Raw genomic sequence first — 21478 nt, forward strand, 5'->3', positions numbered from 1 at the left:
CAGTTTTTGATTGTTACAGATGAAACTGTGAATGAACTCTCGCGTTCAGGTCTTATCTGAACATGTGCTTTCTTTTCTCTTGGGTATATACCTAGCAGTGGACTGGCTGGATCATATGGTAAGTGTATGTTTAATTTTTAAAGAAATTGTTGCGCTGTCTTCCAAAGTGCTGTACCATTTTGCATTCCCACCAGCAGTGTGTGAATTCCAGTTGCTCTGCATCCTCATCAATACTTTGTATGGACCTTTAAAAAAATTTTTTTTCCATTCAGGTAGGTGTGTGGTGGCATTTCATTGTTGTCTGTCTTTGCATTTCACTGATGATGTCACGTCTTTTCATGTGCTTCTTTGTCATCCTTATAATCTTCATTGGTGAAGTATCCAGGTCTTCTGTCCCTTTAAAAGTTGTTCTTATTGAGTTGTGAGTTTTTAATGCTTTGGATACAGGTCCTTTCATCGGATACATGACTTGCAGGTTCTTGTCCCTGCCTGTGCTTTGTCTTTTCATTCTTTCAGTGATTTCTTCTGACGAGCGGAAGTTTTTAATTTTTTATGGAGTCCAGCTTATTAGTTTGTTCTGTTGCTGATTGTGCTTTTGGTGTCAGATCTGAGGCATCTTTGTCAAACTCAAGGCCACAAAGGTTTCTCCGTTTTTCTTCCTGGTAGTTTTAGGTTTTACATTTAGATCTGTGATCTAATTAACAGTGAGTTCCTTTTTGTTTCTGGTGTGAGGTATGGATTCAGCTTTACTGCTTTTGTGTATGGATGTCCAAAGACTGTCTTTTTTTCCCCGCTGAATCACCTATGCATCTCTGTCAGAAGTCAGCTCTCTCTGTGTGGGTCCGTTTCTGGGCTCTGTTCTGATGAATTGATTTATTTCTCGGTTCCTGTGCCAGCACCACGCTGTCCTCATTCCTGGCTTGGTACTGAGGCTTGGATCAGGTAGTGTTAGTCCTCCGGCTTTGTTCTCTGTTCTGTGTGCTTTGCCTTTCCATGTGGATTTTAGGGTCAGTTTGTCACTTTCTACATTAAGCATGCTAGGACTTTGGTTGGGGTTATCTTGAATCTATAATCTGGGGAGACCAATCATTATGATTGTGCAGAGGGCGTTACCACAGCCACCCTGGGGCTGCTGTCCTTAGAGAGGCCTGCCTCCCCAGCAGGCCCCTGAGTGATGTCTGGGAACTCGGATTTTGGGAGACTTCCCATTGTTCCCAGAATTGGCAAGAGGTGCTCTCTGTGCTTCAGTTGTCTGGACACCTGCTGTCCTTCTGGACGTCTGCAATTTCACTGTGTGTTAAGCGGAGGGTGTCACGTGGCCAGCCCCTGGTAAAAACTCTGGGCACTGAGGCCTTGATGAGCTCCCCTGGTCGCTGTCTGTTGCCAGAGGATCAAGCTCATCCGAGGGAGAGGCTCCTGGAAGCCACAGCTGGAGTCCTCTGGGCGCTGCCCACCTGCCTTTCCCTTCGTTGACTCGGCTGTGTGTCCTGTGGCCGTGTGTCACAGCTGGGACTACGCTGGCATGCTGGGTGAGTCCCCCTGAAGAGCACCGTGCCCGGGGCTGGCCTTGGAGGCTCCGACACGACAGTGTTGAGACTTCCCGCATAGGAGCTCCATAGGCTGTCCTCCCACCTGTGTCTTCTTTGGTCGCCCTCAGCAGTGTTTTGTAGTATTCAGTGCACAGGCTCCTCTGTCCATGGGATTCTCAAAGGCAAGAATCTTGCACGTTGTCAGATCTGTCCCTAAGTATTCCATATCTTTTATGGTATCGTGTAAGGTATTGCTTTTTAAACTTAGTTTCTGATTGTTCACTGCTAGTATGTAGAAATGCAGTTTACTTTTATAAGTTGCTCTGATAGCCTGCAATCTTGCCGAGCTCATTTGTTCATTCTCGTGGGCTTTAATGGGTCCCTTATATATTTGATAAGAAGATCGTGTCATCTGTGAATACGGATCGTTTTACTTCTTCCTCTCCCCCCTTTTCTTGCCTGATTGCTCTGGATAGCGCCTCTAGCACAGTGTTGATTAGAAGTGATGAGAGCGAACTTGCTTGATTTGGTCCTGATCTTAGTGGAAACACATATGTCTATTTATAGCCAGCCCACCTTAGTGTAATTGTTATATGGTTAGCTTTCCATGTGCTAAAACCCCCTGCTACATTGTCCTTCTTTGTTTAAGTAGCCCCTGGTCCTGTGTGTGTGTGTGTGTGTGTGTGTGTGTGTGTGCACTAGTTGCTCAGTCATGTTCGACTCTTTGCAACCCCATGGCCTGTAGCCCACCAGGCCCCTCTGTCCGTGGGATTTCCCAGGCCAGAGTACTGGAGTGGGGTGCCATTCCCTTCTTTATGTGGGGGATCTTCTCTATGCAGGGATCAAACCCAGGTCTCCTGCATTGCAGGATGATTCTTTACCCTCTGAGCCACCAGGGGAGCCTTATCTATTAATAAGATTTAAATGATAAGAAAAAAGTCATATGTATTCACCCACTTAGTTACCCTTTCCAATGGTCAGTTTTGATCAGATGTCAAGACATTGTGAATTTAGTGTACTGAATGTTTTTGTGGGCTTTAGACATTCTGAGATTAGTTCTGGGAAATGCAGCTGGTCATCTGTGGGGCATTTGGTCTTCTTGATCTCATCACACTTTGCCATCCTGTCTTGTCTCGGATATGTGATAAATATTGTTAAAATGCATGTGAAGATTCTTTCTCCTTCCTTCCATGTTTCGCTGATGTATCCTCTTGGAAGGGGCCAGCCGCTCCCAGGTACTGGTATGTTTTTCTGGAACGTCAGAAACAGTGGTCCACAGGGGAGTTCCTGAAAGAGACGTTTCTCTGCCTGAGATATGGCAGGGATAGGCTTCAGAAAGTGGGAGTCAATTGTGATTTGTCCTCTTTCCCGCTGACCAACTCTGATCCTGCCTCATGCCCTTTCCTGTCCTCGGGGAACTTTGTCTGCACCCCTGGAGGGCACGCAGCGGTCACCAAGTGATGCTGGCCTTGGAGCACAAACCGGCCTCCTGAATCTTGTTCTTTGAGTGCTGTTTGTCAAATGAGTATTGAATTGGGCAGGTTTACTCTTTACTGGAATTCATGCTCATTGCTGATGGTGTCTCACTACAATCATTAGGACCCTTTGAGAAAACACCCTTGGGTTATTTATTCAAACCATGTCTATTTGGTCCCTTGGCACCTAACCATAGAACTGTAGGCAAGTTGCATAACTGTTTCTAGGCCCCCTGCCCTCACTCAGAGGCGGGGCCTGGTGATGCTGTGGGACCTCACCCATGTCCCCTCCTGGCCCCTCCTGCCTCCCCCTGCTCCGCCTGCCCTCTCCCCTGGGCTGCCAGCTGGTTCCTGGGTGTGGTCCTCCAGCAGGCCTGTGCTTCAGCTTCAGAAGGCAAATGATGGTTCCACGCTGGAGTCGGGTTTACTGCCGGGGGTTGTCCCAGCAATGCTGGTGGTTGTGGTGACCACACCGTCGTCACAGCTGCAGCAGTGGGTGCTCAGGTGGTGGGACTGTCGGGTGATAATCTGAGAGCTGTGATGCCTGAGTATTGTCTGGAATGTGGAGTCTGACCCACATGGTTGAAGGTCTGTAAACCTGAACGGCAGGAATTAGGCTCATTACTGCAACTCATCCCAATTACTCCCCGTAAGAAGGTCCACGTTCTTGTCGCTCAGGTTCTTGCATTGTATGTGCCTGTTGACTCGTGTCTGACTCTGCCACCACATGGACTGTAGCCCGCCAGGCTCCTCTGTCCATGGGATTCTCCAGGCAAGAATCCTGGAGTGGGCTGCCATGCCCTTCTCCAGGGGATCTTCCCATCGAACGAGTCTCCTGCATTGTAGGCAGCTTCTTGACCACTGAGCCACTGGGGTTGCCCCTCTTGAAGTGAATTATTTGGCTCTAGTCTTTCGGAGAAGGCAGGTCCCTAAGCGCTGAGTCCTGGGAGCTGGCACGTGCAGTGCGTCTTGCCAGTGCTAGGTTCCTCCTCCGTGGCCCGGCCTGCCCGCCCAGGGCCCTCGCGGGCGCCAGGCTGATGGGGAGGCTGCTGCTCCGTCTGTTGTGCTGGGGGCAGAAAGTGGGGGAGGGCTCATCTGACTATATGTTTCAAAAGGAATTCTTTAAATTTATCTGAGGCTGTGTTTTTTGTCACAAATGAGTTTAGTTACATAAAACACAATTTTGTATCTTCTTTGTGTAAGCATAGATCTTTTTGCAGACTTGGCAAATGGCAGCCATGTAACTGAGCTCTTTGGCGGGTGGTGGCCAAGGTCTGGACACCTCGCCCTCCCAGGGACGCCCTCTCCCCACGTCTTAACGCCACTGTTTGGTTTCTGTGTTCCCCTGCATGTCTGTCATGGTGGACTCAGGGAGGGGTCCTGTCCTCGGTGTTCATTGAGGGGAGGGGCTCAACAGGGCGCTGGTGCGCTGAGCACCACGGGGTGACCTTTGACCTTCGCTGGGCCTCATTTCTGGCATGTGTGTGGATGAATGTTTTTGGCTAAAACAGCTTTGCTGAACCTGCCTGTGACACGGTGGGACAGGGGCCAGCAGACTGGAGACAGTGATGGCCTGAAGGGAGCGAGCAAGAGAGGGGAGGTGGTCACATGGGCACCGCAGCCTGGGGAGCCAGGGTGAAGCCCCGGGGCCCTCCCTGGAGGGTGGGCGGACATGGGTGACGCGAGGCTCTTCTCTGGGCACCGTTCCCCTCCAGGCTTGCGCCGACATCCTGGACTGGGGGCGGATATTTGTTCAGGTACCTGAGTACTCTCAGTCACATCCTCCTCATGCTGACCTTGCCCTCCTCACACTGACCTCGCCCTCCTCACTCGAGTCCTCCTCATGCTGACCTCGCCCTCCTCACACTGACCTCGCCCTCCTCACTCGCGTCCTCCTCACGCTGACCTCGCCCTCCTCACCCGAGTCCTCCTCACGCTGACCTCACCCTCCTCACCCGAGTCCTCCTCACGCTGACCTCGCCCTCCTCACCCGAGTCCTCCTCACGCTGACCTCGCCCTCCTCACCCGAGTCCTCCTCACGCTGACCTCGCCCTCCTCACCCGAGTCCTCCTCACGCTGAGCTCGCCCTCCTCACCCGAGTCCTCCTCATGCTGACCTCGCCCTCCTCACCCGAGTCCTCCTCACGCTGACCTCGCCCTCCTCACCCTGACCTCGCCCTCCTCACCTGAGTCCTCCTCATGCTGACCTCGCCCTCCTCACGCTGACCTCGCCCTCCTCACCCGTGTCCTCCTCACGCTGAGCTCGCCCTCCTCACGCTGACCTCGCCCTCCTCACGCTGACCTCGCCCTCCTCACCCGTGTCCTCCTCACGCTGAGCTCGCCCTCCTCACGCTGACCTCGCCCTCCTCACACTGACCTCCCTCTCCTCACCCGCGTCCTCCTCACGCTGAGCTCGCCCTCCTCACGCTGACCTCGCCCTCCTCACGCTGACCTCGCCCTCCTCACGCTGACCTCGCCCTCCTCACCCGTGTCCTCCTCACGCTGAGCTCGCCCTCCTCACGCTGACCTCGCCCTCCTCACCCGTGTCCTCCTCACGCTGACCTTGCCCTCCTCACGCTGACCTCGCCCTCCTCACACTGACCTCCCTCTCCTCACCCGCGTCCTCCTCATGCTGACCTCGCCCTCCTTGCTTGCGTCCTCCTCACACTGACCTCACCCTCCTCGCTCCCGTCCTCCTCACACTGACCTCACCCTCCTCGCTCCTGTCCTCCTCACACTGACCTCGCCCTCCTTGCTTGCGTCCTCCTCACACTGACCTCACCCTCCTCGCTCCTGTCCTCCTCACACTGACCTCGCCCTCCTCGCTCACGTCCTCCTCACACTGACCTTGCCCTCCTCACTCGCGTCCTCCTCACGCTGAGCTCGCCCTCGCCCCCGCCCCCAGTTCACGTCTGTTTCTTTTGCCCTAGACTTCGACCCCCACCACTTCTGGCACTGGAGCAGCTTTGCAGACTACGTGCAGTGTGTCCTGGCCTTCACTGGCGTGGCGGGCTACATCACCTACCTGTCCATTGACTCGGCCCTCTTTGTGGAGACCCTGGGCTTCCTGGCTGTGCTGACCGAGGCCATGCTGGGTGTGCCACAGCTCTACCGCAACCACCGCCACCAGTCCACGGAGGGCATGAGGTAGGGGCAGACATCAGATGTTCAGGTGTGGCTGCTTGGTGGTCAGCTCTACTGGGAAACTGCCAGTGCACGAGCAGTTTCGGTTTGCTCATTGCTCTCCTGATCTCTTGGTGTCCAAGCAGGTGAGTTTGTGTTCAGCAGGTGAGGGGAGGCCAAGAGCCTCCTGTGAGGCAGCTCACTGTGAGCCATGGATGGGGTGGGGGTCCACGGATGTCTCCAGAAGGCAGAAGGTTCAAGCCCTTTAATGCAGGAGATAACACAGCAGCTCCTTCCACTTGGCATCACCAGGAACAGGTCCAGGCACTCCCCAGTGAAGCAAAAATAGTTTATTTGTAATAACATCAGAAAGTGTAAAGTGCTTAGGAATTAACTTAACCAAGGAGGAGAAAGACCCATACAGTGAAAACTGCAGAGATACTGCCTCTCACGCGTTCAAACGGTGACTGTTGGAAGAACAGCAGGAGTTAGTGAGGATGTGCAAAAATTGGAATTCTTCTGTTCTGTTCATGGGAAGCAAAATGGTGCAGCTTCTGTGGAAAACAGTGCAGCATTTCCTCAAAATATTAAAAATAGAACTACTATGTGCTAAGTCATTTCAGTCATGTCTGACTCTTTGTGACCCCAGGGACAGTAGCCCACCAGGCTCCTCTGTCCATGGGATTCTGAAAAGCAAGAATACTGGAGTGGGTTGCCATGCCCTCCACCAGGGGATCTTCCCAACCCAGGAACTGAACTGGAGTTTCTTATGTCTCCTGCATGTGACCCAGCAATTCTGCTTCTGGGCGTATAACCAAGAGAATTGAAAGCATGGTCCTGAACAGATATTGTAAGCCCATGTTCATAACAGAGCGACAACCCAAGTGTCCATCAGTGGTTGAATGGATAAGCAAAACGTGGTCCGTCCATACAGTGGAAAATTAATCAGTCTTAACAGGAAGGAAATTCTTACACAGGTTTCAGTAGGGAAATTTGAGGACACGATGCTCAGTGGAATAAGCCAATCACAAAGGACAAATACTATGTAATTCCACTTATATGAGCTTAGAGTTGTCAAATTCAAAGGAGGTATTATGGCAGAAAGTGAAGAGGAACTGAAAAGCCTCTTGATGAACGTGAAAATGGGGAGTGAAAAATTGGCTTAAAGCTCAACATTCAGAAAACTAAGATCATGGCATCTGGTCCCATCACTTCATGGGAAATAGATGGGGAAACAGTGGAAACAGTGTCAGACTTTATTTTTCTGGGCTCCAAAATCACTGCAGATGGTGACTGCAGCCATGAAATTAAAAGACGCTCAATCCTTGGAAGGAAAGTTATAACCAACCTAGATGGCATATTCAAAAGCAGAGACATTATTTTGCCAACAAACGTCCGTCTAGTTAAGGCTATGGTTTTTCCAGTAGTCATGTATGGATGTGAGAGTTGGACTGTGAAGAAAGCTTAGCACCGAAGAATTGATGCTTTTAGACTGTGGTGTTGGAGAAGACTCTTGAGAGTCCCTTGGACTGCAAGGAGATCCAACCAGTCCATTCTGAAGGAGATCAGCCCTGGGATTTCTTTGGAAGGAATGATGCTGAAGATGAAACTCCAGTACTTTGGCCACCTCATGCGAAGAGTTGACTCATTGGAAAAGACTCTGATGCTGGGAGGGATTGGGGGCAGGAGGAGAAGGGGACGACAGAGGATGAGATGGCTGGATGGCATCACCGACTCGATGGATGTGAGTTTGAGTGAACTCTGGGAGTTGGTGATGGACAGGGAGGCCTGGCGTGCTGCAATTCATGGAGTCGCAAAGAGTCGGACACGACTGAGCAACTGAACTGAACTGAACCATGGTGGTTGCCAGGGCCTGGAGGAGGGGAGAAGGGGGAGTTATTATTTAGTGGTTATTTATCTATAGTGCTTTTGAGTGAGTGTCTCTCTGTACAGATTTTTTAGTGACTTGTCTAAGTAATATATTATGCATATAACTTACCACATAATTGTGTCATCATTTTACCACTTTGGATGCAGGGTAGAAACTTTACCTCCTTTGATGATATATTTAATACGTTATACATTATATACATAAAATGTTCCCCTCTGCTTATAATTTTCTTCAATATTTTCTCTATTCATATTTGGAACATCAGATAATGTTTAAATTTTTGCTTCAATCAGTGTAATGCACAAAATTGAAGAGGAATGGGAAAGTCTATTGTATTTATTTTTGCTTATGATATTCTGTCTTCCTTCCTACGCCAATATTCCTTTTCTTGTTGGTTTTTTTTTCCCCTTGCTTTGAGAAATTTCTGGCAGGCTGCAGTCCACGGGGGTCTCAAGAGAGTCGGAAATGACAACTGAACAACAACCCTCTAAGGCTGTCAGGTGGTGGCAGGGTTTTCACTTTTCCGAGAATGTCTCGATACCCTTTCATCTGAAGGATGTTTCTGCTGATGTAGGATCTGGTTTGATAGTTCTTTTCTTTTAGACCTTGAAAAATGTGCCATTTCCTTCTGGTCTCCATGGCTTCTGATGAGAAAGCCATTGTCATTTTGTTGTTTTTCCCTGTTGTTGTTCAGTCACTAAGTCAGGTCCAGCTCTGCGACCCCATGGACTGCAGCACGGCAGGCTTCCCTGCTCCTCATTGTCTCCTGGACTTTGCTCGAAGTCACGTCCATCGAGTCAGTGATGCCATCCAACCATCTCATCCTCTGTCGTCCCCTTCTCCTCCTGCCTTCACTCTTTCCCAGCATCAAGGTCTTTTCCAATGAGTCAGCTCTTCACATCAGGTGTCCAAAGTATTGGAACTTCAGCTTCAGCATCAGTCCTTTAAGTGAATATTCAGGGTTGATTTCCTTTAGGATGGACTGGTTGGATCTCCTTGCAGTCCAAGGGACTCTCAAGAGTCTTCTCCAACACCACAGTAGCATCAGTTCTTTGGCACTCAGTCTTCTGTATGGTCCACCTCTCACATCTGTACATGACTACTGGAAAACCACAGCTTAACCATGTTTCAGCTTGCCAGTCATCCGCTTGACTGATGACCTTGAGGACATGGACTGCATCCCATCCCTTTCTTTCCCCAACATCTGACAGTGTTTGGAAAATTACAGCATTTCAGTAAATATTTGTTGAATGAACTAATGAAGGATTAAAATAGTTGACTCTCTAAGTCACTTTTGGGAAATAGGAGAACCCTTGGGGATGCGTTTATGAACATGGAAAATTTACCACTGTGGGTACCTAGCCAGTTGGGCTAATTCGTAGAGAATTTGTACCCAGTGGCGAAAATTGCAGAAGGCCCCAGTGGGCACCACATCCCTGGCGGGTACCACATCTCTGGTGGGTACCACGTCCCTGGTGGGTACCACATCCCTGGTGGGTACTGCGTCCCTGGTGGGTACCACGTCCCTGGTGGGGCTGCAGTGACTCATCCAGCTAAGGTGATGTTGGAAAGATGCCTGGCCGGACCGCAGAGGTTGGGGCTGCTCTGCAGAAGTGCCCCCGCAGGTGTGGCCATCCCACTTCTGGCCTCAGTGGGGTGGGGGGCAACCACTTCTTGTCCTCAGTGACAGGACAAGCAGAAGTTCCTGGCACTTGGAGGGGAGCCTGGGGAGCTGTGTGGGGGTGGGCAGTGCTGTCTGAGGAGGTCCTGACTTTAGGACATGAGGGATGAGCGTGGTCTTGTGCTCTGTGACCGCAAGCCCTTCTCCCCTGGTGCCCGCTCACCTGACTCCACCTGCCCACCTCCTGAGGGTGCTGGTGTGAGGGGGTCAGGGTGTGGGGTATGAGGGGGTCAGGGTGCTGGTGTGAGGGGTGGGGTGCTGGGGTGTGAGGGGTTGGGGTGTGGGTGTGAGGGGTCAGGGTGCTGGTGTGAGGGGTTGGGGTGCTGGTGTGAGGGGTTGGGGTTTATGGGTGTGAGGGGTCGGGGTGTGAGGGGTTGGTGTGAGGGGTGTGAGGGGTCAGGGTGCTGGTGTGACAGGTCAGCATGAAGGGTGTGAGGGGTTGGGGTGTGGGGCATGAGAGGTCGGGGTGTGGGGTGTGAGGGGTCGGGTGTAGGTGTGAGGGGTCGGGGTGTGTGGGTGTGATGTGTCAGGGTGTGGGGCGTAAGAGGTCAGTGTGAGGGGTCAGGGTGCTGGTGTGAGGGGTCGGGGTGTGGGATATGAGGGGTCGGGGTGTGGGTGTGAGGGGTTGGGGTACTGGGATGAGGTGTCAGGGTGCTGGGGTGAGGGGTCAGGATGCAGGTGTGAGGGGTCAGTGTGGGTGTAATGGGTCAGGGTGATGGGGTGAGGGGTCAGGGTGCTTGGGTAAGGGGTCGGGTTGCTGGGGTGAGCGGTCAGGGTGCTTGGGTAAGGGGTCAGGGTGCTGGTGTGAGGGGTTGGGATGCTGGGGTGTGAGGGGTCGGGGGGTGGGGTGTGAGGGGTCAGGGTGCGGGTGTGAGAGGTCAGGGTGCTGGGGTGTGAGGGGTGGGGGTGCTGGGGTGTGAGGGGTCGGGATGTGGGGTGTGAGAGGGGTCAGGTGCAGGTGTGAGGGATCAGGGTGCTGGGGTGTGAGGGGTCGGAATGCTGGGTTGTGAGGGGTCGGGGTGTGTGGATGTGAGGTGTTGGGGTATGGAGTGTAAGGGGTCAGTGTGAGGGGTCGGGGTGCTGGTGTGGGGGGTCAGGGTGCTGGTGTGAGGAGGGGTCAGGGTGTGGGATATGAGGGGTCGGGGTGTGGGTGTGAGGGATCGAGGTGCTGGGGTGTGAGGGGTTGGGGTGCAGATGTGAGGGGTTGGTGTGGGTGTAGTGGGTTAGGGTGATGGGGAAGGGGTCAGGGTGCTTGGGTAAGGGGTTGGGTTGCTGTGGTGAGGGGTCAAGGTGCTGGTGTGAGGGGTCAGGGTGCTGGGGTGAGGGGTCAGGGTGCTGGGGTGATGGGTCAGGGTGCTGGGGTGAGGAGTTGAGGTGCGGGTGTGAGGGCACAGAGGCAGAGGAGTTCCCCTGGGGCTGCAGGCAGCGGGAGCCCGCACTCTGGCTGAGTGGGTATGAGAAGGCCTGGAGGTGCCACAGTGCTAGCCCCACATGGGGTGGAGGCCCGGTCGTCAACCAGCGGGTCCTGAGCAGGCCCCAAGCTTGCAAAGGAGGCCGGCGTCGCTGCTCCAGTTGGCTGCCCTTGCAGGGTCCTCTCCAGACTGCGCTCGTCCTCGTTAAGGAGACTGACCTGATAACAGGCAGCTGCCGGCCCAAGAGCGGGCTCTGGGGCAGCGTGATGAGGATGGATGGTTCTGCGAGGACAGCCGGGCTCTGGGGGGTCTGCAGGGCCGGTCCTGGGGTCATCCTGCACTGCTGCCTGCGCCCCCTGCCAGCTGATGGTGCAGGTGACGTGGGGCTGTGCCAGCAACGGGTGGTGACGGGGCCCCGGGCCCCGGGCTCAGGGCAGGGCTGTGCTCCTTGCTCCTGGGCATCGAGCTGGGGTCTGTGCAGGGTGACCTTGCTCTGTGTGCTTTTAAAGACCCAGCACCCGGGGACTGAGGAGCCTGGCGGGCTACAGTCCACGGGGTCTCTAGAGAGTCGGAAATGACAGCTGAACAGCAACCTCTTTCCTAGTGAGCAAGCTGAGTGCTTGGAGAGAAAGTGCAGGCGTGGAGCCTCATGCAGCTTTGTTTCCTGTAACATTAGTCTTCTTCACAGAAGCCTGTGTAAGAGAACCTGTAGGATGATGGGGTGTTCACGCGACAGTGGATTACATCTGAATCCGCTGTGTTAACAGGCCGCCCCAGCGTCTGCTTCTCTCAGCCCAGCTCATGGGCACCTGGGCTCTGCATGTCCTCTCAGGGGTCTTCCCTCAGCCCCAGCCCGGTCTCTGCTCTGTCCCTGATAAAGTCCGTCAGTCTGGTTGTGGCACTGTCCCCAGGGCAGGGGCCTTCTTTCCTTGCAGTGTCCCCAGCACCCAGAATGGCTTGGCAGTCAAAGGGCAGGGAGTCCGACTCCATGATCCTGAGCAGGAGACACCAGGTGTCCCTGTGCAGCTGGGGCTGGTCTGACCTGTGCCCCTGGGGCCAGCGCCCTCTGCCTGTGGGTTCAGGGAGCCTGAGCCGTGGCGGCCGGGGTTCCCTGAGTGTCCACCCCAACACGTTGCAGCCGGATTCCTGTGGGGCAGATGGCTGGCTCCCAGGCAGAAGTGAGGACGGTGGGGTCGTGAGGGAAGTGCCCCTCACCTGTCCACACCCCAGCCTGAAGGAGAGAAGGTGGCGTGCCGGGTGTGCACGTGGTGGCCCGGTTCAGCCTGAAACCAGAACCTGCCCCAGCCCGTGACACTCTGGCCGGTGGACAGCCCTGAGATTGGCTTCTCCCATCCAGAGCTCAGGACCAGAGCCCTCCCACCCTTTCCGGTGTCCACGCCTGGACTCCGGACTTGGGCTCATGGCTGCCCCTGGCCCCCATCCCCACTGCCCAGCAGCTGCACCGCATGGGCTGATCTGAGCATCCTCAGGTGTCCCCCAGCGAGGTTTCTGTTTCACCCCCAAGATGGAGCAGCCCTGGACCTGCTGGGACTCGGAACTCTCGAAGCCCTGTGGTCAAGGCAGCTCAGATCTGCTGCGGGACACTCGGCCTCAGACCATCAGGGGGTGCGAGAGGGGAGGGACTGTGAGGTCCTGCTCAAAGACCAGCTTCATCAATCTCCCAGGGGACCTGCTCAGAGGGTGTGCGCTCACACACACAGCTGTACACACACACTCATGCACACATTCACACCGGTGCACACACACATTCATACACACTCACATGCATGCTTTTGCTGCCTCTGCCTTGGAGGAAATGCAGGAGGTACTTTTGAATGATTTCCCTTTACAGAATGTTAAGCGATTGTTGGAATGATGCTTCTGAACCAGTAACAGAAACTGTCGCAGCTTTGAAATAAGGTCAGTAATTAGCACTGCGGCCCTGAATGGCAACTTGTAGCCAAGTTCCCTCCTCCTTCCTCCGCGTTTTGCTGCATTAGATGTTCCCCAACAAGTAATTACTGGAGAGCCTGGGGGTGGGTGAAGGGGGCCAACGTGGGGAAAACCAGTGGTGGATCCAGTTGTGACCGAGGAGAGGGAGGGGCAGGCAGGAGGCCGGTGGATGGAGGGGTGTTCAGAGACAACGCTGGCCCTGGCCGTGGGGGCCCCAGGAGGAGGTCACGTGTGTGGTATTGTGAGGCGGGGACGCTTCTGGGTGCAGCAGTTCGGGCCAGCTGCTGACTCGTCCCAGCCGGGACACTCCTGGCTTTGACAGCAGCGTCCAGCATCAGGGAAGTGCTCACCTGGTCCAGCTCCAGACCTGCCCTCAAGCCTGGGGCCTCAGCTGCTTGGGAATCAGGGTGGCATCTCCCCGGGGCCACATGTGCGTCACTCCCAGCCCCCCACCCGTTGTCCTCTGTGTCGTCCTTGACACGTGGTGAGCCTGCCATCGTGAGTGGAGGTGCCGTGCACGATGCCCATTAGAGTGCACATGTGGGTGTGCACACACACACGCAGGTACACCTCCACCACAGCGCACACCACACTTGCATACCCAGGGGCCAGTCAGGAGATGAGGAGGGCTGGAATTAGAGTCCAACCAAAGCCCTGGAACTTAGAAAGGTAACTTCATGGAGCAGTAACTTGTCACACCATCACCCATCTAAAGCTCCCCATCCAGTGGATTTTAGTGCATTCACAGAGCTGTGCAGCCATCGCCAGTCTAATTTTAGGGCGTTTCGTCACCTGCAAAGCAGTCTCGTGCCCGCTGGCAATCACTCTCCACTGCCCCCACCTCGGCCAGGCCTCGGAACCACTGATCTGTTTTCTGTCTCCACGGCTCTGTCTGTTCTGGACGCGTTAGAGAAATGGAATGACACGGCACGTGGTCCTCTCTGCTGCTTTCACTCTCCATCACGCTCCCAAGGCCATGCACAGTGAGCGGCCAGTGTCCATCCTTCCTGAGTGACAGTCACTGTGCTCACAGGTCAAGCTCTGCTGATCTCCTCTTTAGTTGGTGGACATCTGGGCGGTTTGCTATCTTCTTGGCAACCATGAGCAGTGTTTCTGTGAACAAGTGTTGTCTGTGTGCCAGTTTCTGCGCGGACATGTGTTCCTCTGTCTCGGACACACTTAGGAGTGGAGCTGGTGAGTCGCGGCCACACTGTTTTACGTTCCCGCTGGAGGTGCAGGATTCTGGCCTTTGCACAGCCTCACCAGCACTGGTTATCTTCTCATCATAGCCGTCCACGTGGGCGTGAAGTCGGGTCTCCTGTGGCTTTGATTTGCATTTTCCTGATGACATCAAACACCTTTTCCTGTGATTATTGGCTGTTTGTGTATCTTCTTTAGAGAAATGTCTGTTCAGATTTTTGCCCATGTAAAAGTTTGATTGCTTTCCTTATTGACTTGTAGAGATCTTTAAATATTCTTATTGGTTTTCATTCATCTTCTCCATTGCAGGCCGTCTTTTCACACTGCAGCACAAAAGATTTGAATTTTGATGAAGTGTATTTTTTTTTTAATTGCTATGCCTTTGGTGTCACACCTGAGAAACCTTGTGACCCTTGGTCACAGAGACCTACTCTTGTGTTCTGGGTAGGCTTTGAATTTTGGGGGAGCTTTGGATGGGTGGGACAGAGAAGGCAATGGCCCCTCACTCCAGTACTCTTACCTGGAGAATCCCATGGACGGAGGAGCCTGGTGGGCTGCAGTCCATAGGGTCGCTAAGAGTCGGACATGACTGAGCGACTTCACTTTCACTTTTCACTTTCATGCACTGGAGAAGGAAATGGCAACCCACTCCAGTGTTCTTGCCTGGAGAATCCCAGGGACGGGGGAGCCTGGTGGGCTTCCGTCTATGGGGTTGCACAGAGTCGGACACGACTGAAGTGACTTAGCAGTAGCGGTAGCAATTGGATGGGCGGGAAGGAGGGAGGTATGGGCGCGGACTCGGAGGTGGGAGTGAGGAGCGGCAAGGACGCACGTGGGTGCCAGCGAGGCCAGTGCAGGAGTGAGGCTCGTGCTGCGTGGGCGCTGACTGGGGAGAGGCATTCTGGATGGCTGGCCGGGGCAAGGGTGAGGTGAGAAGTATTTTAGGAATAGTCGTCGGGCTGCTCGGTTTCGGAGGAAAAAAGTTGGTGCCAAGAATGAAGTAACGGGATCCCGGCACAGGGCGCAGCAGCTGGAGTTGGGGCCAGGGTGAGGAGGAGCCGCAGGAGAGGAGTCGGCTCCCAGGCCACCCACCCTGCCCACCCCCAGCTGAAGAATGCAGCCTGGGGACAGTCTCCGCCTGCGCAGACCAGCTCCCACAGCTCCTCCGTGCCCTGGGCTCCCTGTGCTGTCCGAACCCCGGGCTGGCAGCCCTCAGTCGAGGAGGGGTCTTCCTAGAGACCCCGCCATGTGCATTGGGCACACTCCAGCCTTGATACACACTAGGACGTCCCTGGCCTGCTGGACGGTGGTAATTGGGCCTCATGGCTGGCCCACCTGATAGCTGTTGAGGGTAACAGGTGACCTGACCCTGTGGGGGAGACAGGGTCTGGGCCTGTGCACATGCCCACAGGGGGCAGGGTCCAGGGTGACCAGGGGGTTCAGAACATGAGTTTGTACATCAAGTGTCCACTCCTGGCACATGGGCTCCCGCGGCTCAGGGTGGTACTTGGACTGGGAGGAACATTTGCCCTGAGCCCTCAACACGCGGGGCTGGTCGTGGGGCCTCGGAAGGCTGTCAGATTCCTGCTTCTGGGGCGAGAGCCAACTGAGGGCCAAGGCCAGGAGAGGCGTCTGGGCACCTAAAAATGTGTGTGTGTGTCAGGCAGAGCCCAGCTCTTGGCGTTGCCCACACGTCTCCGCTTGCTAGGGCGAAGGTGCGCCTGGGCTTTCAGGCCCAGAGGGACACCAGCTGGGACGGGCTCAGCTGTGCCTCCTGCCACCCCTCTGCGGCCTTCCCACCCTGCGAGGCATTTGCTGTGTGTCCTTGGGTGAGTCACCCAACCTGTTTGTGCCTCAGAATCTCCCCTCTAGACGGGCACTGCACAGGCCACCTCGTGGTGTCTGTTTTGGGAGGGAGGGTCCTTGGGTCTCCTGCTAAGTTCCGGTGTCTCTAGGGGAGACTGTGCCCTGGCTCTTAGCGCTGTAGAATGGGACTAGACTGATGTACGACGTTAGCTTTCTTCCCATCTTCACAGCTGTTTGCAGAAATTGGGCTTGCTTGTCAGAGCTTCTCCTGGAAATGCTTGCTCGGTGGGGGTGGGTTTCCTTTGAAATGGAAGTGCTCTGAGCTGGAGAGCTGTGAGTAGCCTTGCTGGCAGGCCAGCATCTCTGCCGCTGCCAGGCAGCCCCTGTGCGCACCCCCCCCGCCCCCCCGCTGTTCCTTCCAGACACCGCTGTGGGTGGTCCCATCCAGTCCCCTCCGTGTCCATGATGTAGAGTCACCTGCAGGCCACTTGGCACACTACTACTTCACTCTCAAATTCTGAGTTGGTGCTCCAGAGCAGGACAGAATTCAGATGGAGAGAGGGGCACAAGTTTGTGGGGAAAGATGCCACATAGAAGAGAGGACAGCAACAAGACACCCTCCCTCCCAGTCCTCAACCTCTGTCCAGGGCCCAGTAGGTCTCATCCACAGGGACCAGTCAGCAGAGGCCAGTACACTCAGGAGGGATGCTCCCCAGACTACCAACCTCGGGTCTTTTCATGCCAGGCCCGTGTCTCCCTTGGGTGCACCTACAGACAGGGCCGGATGGGTGGAGCAGCCCTGGGTACAGGAGCGGGCGGACTGTGGGAGGACGCATTACATGAACGACAGGACGCATCTTGTTTTCCCACGTCTGTCATTCTGGACTCCTGCACAGCCCCAAGCCCAGAAACGTGCACAGGGCAGAAAGCTTTCTGTCTAGGGCGTGGAAAGCGGTTCCCCAGGACCTTTGGGGCAGACCGCCACCCAAGTCCCATGCGGGCCGCTGACTGCTGGCTGTGCTGTGCAGATCTGAGTGGTTTTGGAAACAACTGAATTCAGCCATAGTCCCCAAATAACAGCCACAACGTGCAGCTCGAACTTAACCACGTCAGTTTCCTGCTGGAACAACAACAAAAAAACATTCTCCACAGGACTGCAGTAAGACAGAGTCTCCTTACTTAGTGTTAAAAATCTCCAGGATGTTAACCAGAATTACTCACCATGAAGATTAGGAAAATCTCAACAACTCTCAAAAGACCACAGACAACAAAAGAATTGACACCGAGACTGGAGTTACCAGATCTTAAAGGCACTGGTGTAACTATTCTCTAAAGAGCAATAGCAGATACTCCTGAAATCAATGCAAAGATAGACCATCACAGGGGAGAAATAAAAGCTATGAGAAAAGTAACTAGAAATTTTTAAATTGAAAAATACAGTAGCTAAACAGAAAACATACTTCATTAGTAGAATGGAGATGACAGAGCACAAATTAATGAACTTGAGGATTGATACAAATCATCCATTCTGAACAACAGGAAAAAAAAATAGGGGAAAAAAAAGAACAGACTCAGGGACAGCAGCAAGATGTCTAACGTTTGTGTCACCTGAGACCAGGAGAGGCGAGAGTGGCACAGAAGAGTTGAAGAAATGATGTCTGAAAACTTCCCAGATTTAGTGCAAGATCCATGTACGGATTTTAAGGTACTCAGCAAGTCCCAAACGTGCATTCTGTCACAGACTGTGAAACCAAAGTCAAATGGTGAAAGCAGCCAGAGAAAAAGGACTGGTGATGTATAGTGATCCTGCTGTTTAAATGCAGAGTTACATCAGCTAACTAAGAACCAAAGTCTTTAAACACTGTGTGAGCCCACACGGTAAGCCAGCAAGAGTCGCAGGGCTGCTTGGACGCAGACGCCGGGCCGCAGGGTGGATGGGGGCCGGGCTTGGAGCCTCAGCCTGAACCATTCTCCTGAGTAAGGGTCCTGGAAGCTCCAGCTTTCGAGAGTGCAGGTTGGGGGAACTGTACACTTTCTGCCCTGCTTCTGTGTGGTCCATCTGATGCTCCAGTGGACAGAGCTGGGGATTTGGGGATCACTACCCTGGACAAAGGTCACGGCCCCTTGCCTGGCTTTACTGGTGAGAACCGGCCTGGGGTCAGAGGCCTCCCAGCCCCAGGTGGATGGGGCCACCTCAGGAGCGTGGAGTGCCTGCCTTGCCCTCAGCAGAGATGGCTCAGACCTTCATCCTATCCCTGGGGTCCTCACAGCCGAGAGGCAGCTGCCCCCACAAACTGTAGCCTGGCTTAATCAGCCACATAAGGTTCGCCTGCTGTGGAAATGGGTCTGATTTAAACATTTAAAGCAGGGAAACAGTGTGCTGGCGCATGCTACCTGGCCGGCCAGGTGTTAGACGTGGAGAGGTGTGTGCAGACACGAGCGGTCCGTGACGCGGGACCCCTCTCTGCTCCAAGGACTGGTCTGAGACTCTGGGCGTGCCATCAATGACCAGAAGGGGATTACCGTCAGGCTATCTTTGGAGCGAGGAGCCTGGCTGAGCCAGGAGTTCCCAAAAGAGGCCCCTGGTCTCCTGCTCAGTGCCCTGGGTGCAGGTGTGGGGGGCAGAGGGCTGCCCTCCAGGCCAGTTCTCGTGCTGCTGGGCCTCTCCTGCCTGAGGCCATCGCATGTCACCTGAGGGCCACACACCTGCTGTGCCTGCAGCCAGGACGGGACATTTGTGAGCCCACGTGAGCTTGGCCCTGCAGCACCCTTCTCTGCCCCACAGACCTGAGGCTTCTCCTGCTCGAGGGCCTTCCTGTCCCTGCGGCCATGCATGTGGTGGCTTCACGGCCAGGACAGGAGGGTGGGCCAGAGTCTGGCATGTCCCCGGACTGACCCCTGGGTTAAGTCCCCTGACCCTGATCTGTGACCCCTGACCCCAGTGTGTGACCCCTGACCGCTTCTGTGTCTCTGCAGCATCAAGATGGTCCTCATGTGGACGAGTGGCGACACCTTCAAGACGGCCTACTTCCTGCTGAACGGGGCACCCCTGCAGTTCTCAGTGTGTGGGCTGCTGCAGGTACTGGTGGACCTGGCCATCCTGGGGCAGGCCTACGTGTTCACCCGCTACCCTCTGAAGCCAGCCCCCCACGCGGCCCACCCCGCCAGTGCCAAGGCCCTCTGAGGTGGCCAGAGGATGAGGACGCGGGACCAGGGCTTCTGGCCCGGCCACCTGTGCCCCACATGGGCAGTGGGCACCGCAGCCCCAAGACAGGCCCGGCCGTGGGGGACTCACCTGGCCTCTGGCTCTTGGGTATGGTGGGGCCTGGGGGCCAACGCTGCACTCTGCCACCCAGGACTCCACAAGCAGGTCTCCCCAGGTGGGGCTGCCGCACTCTCAAGCTAACGGAAAGCAGGCCTCTCTTCCACTTCAGCTCAGGACACAACTGGGGAACCTGGGGCGCCCTGCGGGACCCCGGACCTCTGGGAACCTCCAGGTCTCGGGCCCCGGGGCCCTGATGTGGCAGGTGGGGGGGCTTGCAGCCAGGCCAGGGGGTCTCAGGAGGGGCGAGACGAGGTGGGAGTGAGAAACAGCACCGGGGAGCCCGGGTCCCTGCCCGAGGGGCCCGCGGTCTCAGGCTGGCTGGGGTAATACACCGCAGCGTCGGGCTCAGCCATGTGGGACGCAGAGCTCCGGCTTCCTCACTCCAGGTTGGCATCTTTCCAGGCCCTGGTGGCCTTGCTGCTCCACCAGCCCCTTCTGGTGAGGCTTTTGTGGACTCAATCGTGTCTGGCCAGGCTGTGGCTGGCGTGGGCCCAGGGTGTTGGGAGGGGGGCCTGGGTGCTGGTGGGCCCAAGGCGCACCCAGGAAGGCTGGGGGCCCAGGTCCGGGGTTGGGCTGCCCCAGGCATCCCTTCCCTCTGGGAATCGTGCCCTTGCAGACACAGCCCAAGGCGTCCGTCTTCCAGGCCCGGAGGCGCCTGTGGGTCAGGGCAGGGGGCGGCGGGGCAGGCTTCTCAATGTGCAGAGGCCCCGCTGCTGCCCCCACCTTCTGCGCAGCCCTCTGCATCTGACACTGGCCCTCTTCAGTCTACACAGGCCTCTCAGCCTCCCAGGCGAGTGTTCTAGACACTTCTGCAGGCTTCCCACAGGCACTTCCCCTCCTGCTGGGTGGAGGGCCTGTGGCGTCCACGTTCCCTGGGCTGCTGCCAAAGCACCCACGTTTGTGTGGTTGGTGGAAGGCGTGCGAAGCCGTCTCCTCCTCCTGACTTTTCCTCAAAAGCTCCTGAATGTTTGAGGATCCCATGCAGCTCTCTGGCCTGCAAAATGCCCTGAAAATGTTTATTTTTTAAAATGAAAGGAGATGTCTGTCACCGGGTGCGGCGGTGCCGTGCGTGCCCCTTGTGGGAGCCCCGTGGTCCTGTCAGGGTGACTTTAACTCAATAAACTGCTGCGGATCCAGTGTGGCCTCGTGAGTGGAGTCGGAGCACAGCCCAGGGCAGAGTCAAGGGCCCATCTGTCCTTCACCTCAGGGGATCCCGCCCTGGGGGAGAGGACTGGCCTGTGACACCGGCGTCGCCCCTCAGATCCCTGGGGACAGCGCTGCCTGTGACACCGGGGTCGCCCCTCAGATCCCTCAGACAGTGACCTCCCTGGGCCAGCAGGACCAGGCTGAAGGAGGCAGCCCCCTGGTCTCCATCAGTTCACACAGTTCCCTTGACAACGGAATGTCTCAAGAGGTTGGGGAGTGTCTCCTATAAAGGCCAGAAGAGGTATTTCAAGGAAAATGCACAATTCTGTGTAGAACATCGAGATGGAGCTGTTTCTACTAAGCAGCTTGTTTTAGAGCATTTACAATGGAGGCAAGGCGAAAAAAATCCACCCAGTCAAGATATATGAAAGGGAATTAAGTTTTTTCGATGAGTCACACCAGCCCTGGAGCGTCCGAGGGTGAAGTCGGCCACTGGAGCTGACCCGAGCTGGTGACAGTTGACACGGCCACCCTGGGCAGCACAGGGTCTCAGTGTGGACCCTGGATTCCCTGTACTGAGTGGTGCAAGGCAGGGGTGCTGCTCTGGCATGGATGTTTATTTTCCATCTGATAATGTGTTAATTCAGAATAACTTTTAATTAAAAATTATTCAGTAAAAGTTTAAATACTTTTTAAAAAAGGCAAAAAAATATATGGGGTGCCTTTTTGGGGAACCCATCTTTGTTCCTGAAAACTTACCTGTAGCCTCCTCTGTGACTTGACCGATGAGCAGAGAACCAGCTCGGAAGCAGCTCCTGTGTTCCTCTGAGGAGCTGCCCTTCCAAGACAGAGCAGAGCGGGTGGCTTCCCAGGCCTGGTGCCGCACGGGCCAAGAGGGCTCTGTGTCCAGGCCCTGGACAAGCTGTCCACTAGGGCAA

General features: G+C 55.1%; 1 protein-coding gene across 2 annotated transcripts in view; it reads left to right on the forward strand.

Moving 5' to 3' along the window:
* Nucleotides 1-20531, forward strand: part of PQLC1 (PQ loop repeat containing 1) — a 41568-nt gene extending 21037 nt beyond the window's left edge. For both annotated transcript variants that reach the window (XM_018039390.1, XM_018039391.1), the window contains 2 exons: nucleotides 5934-6150; nucleotides 19046-20531. In XM_018039390.1, coding sequence (XP_017894879.1) covers nucleotides 5934-6150; nucleotides 19046-19253 — 425 coding nt within the window. In that variant the 3' untranslated portion in view covers nucleotides 19254-20531. The remainder of the gene's footprint in view (nucleotides 1-5933; nucleotides 6151-19045) is intronic.

The sequence above is a fragment of the Capra hircus genome, chromosome 24 (assembly GCF_001704415.2).
Source record: "Capra hircus breed San Clemente chromosome 24, ASM170441v1, whole genome shotgun sequence".
NCBI classification, from domain to species: Eukaryota; Metazoa; Chordata; class Mammalia; order Artiodactyla; family Bovidae; genus Capra; species Capra hircus.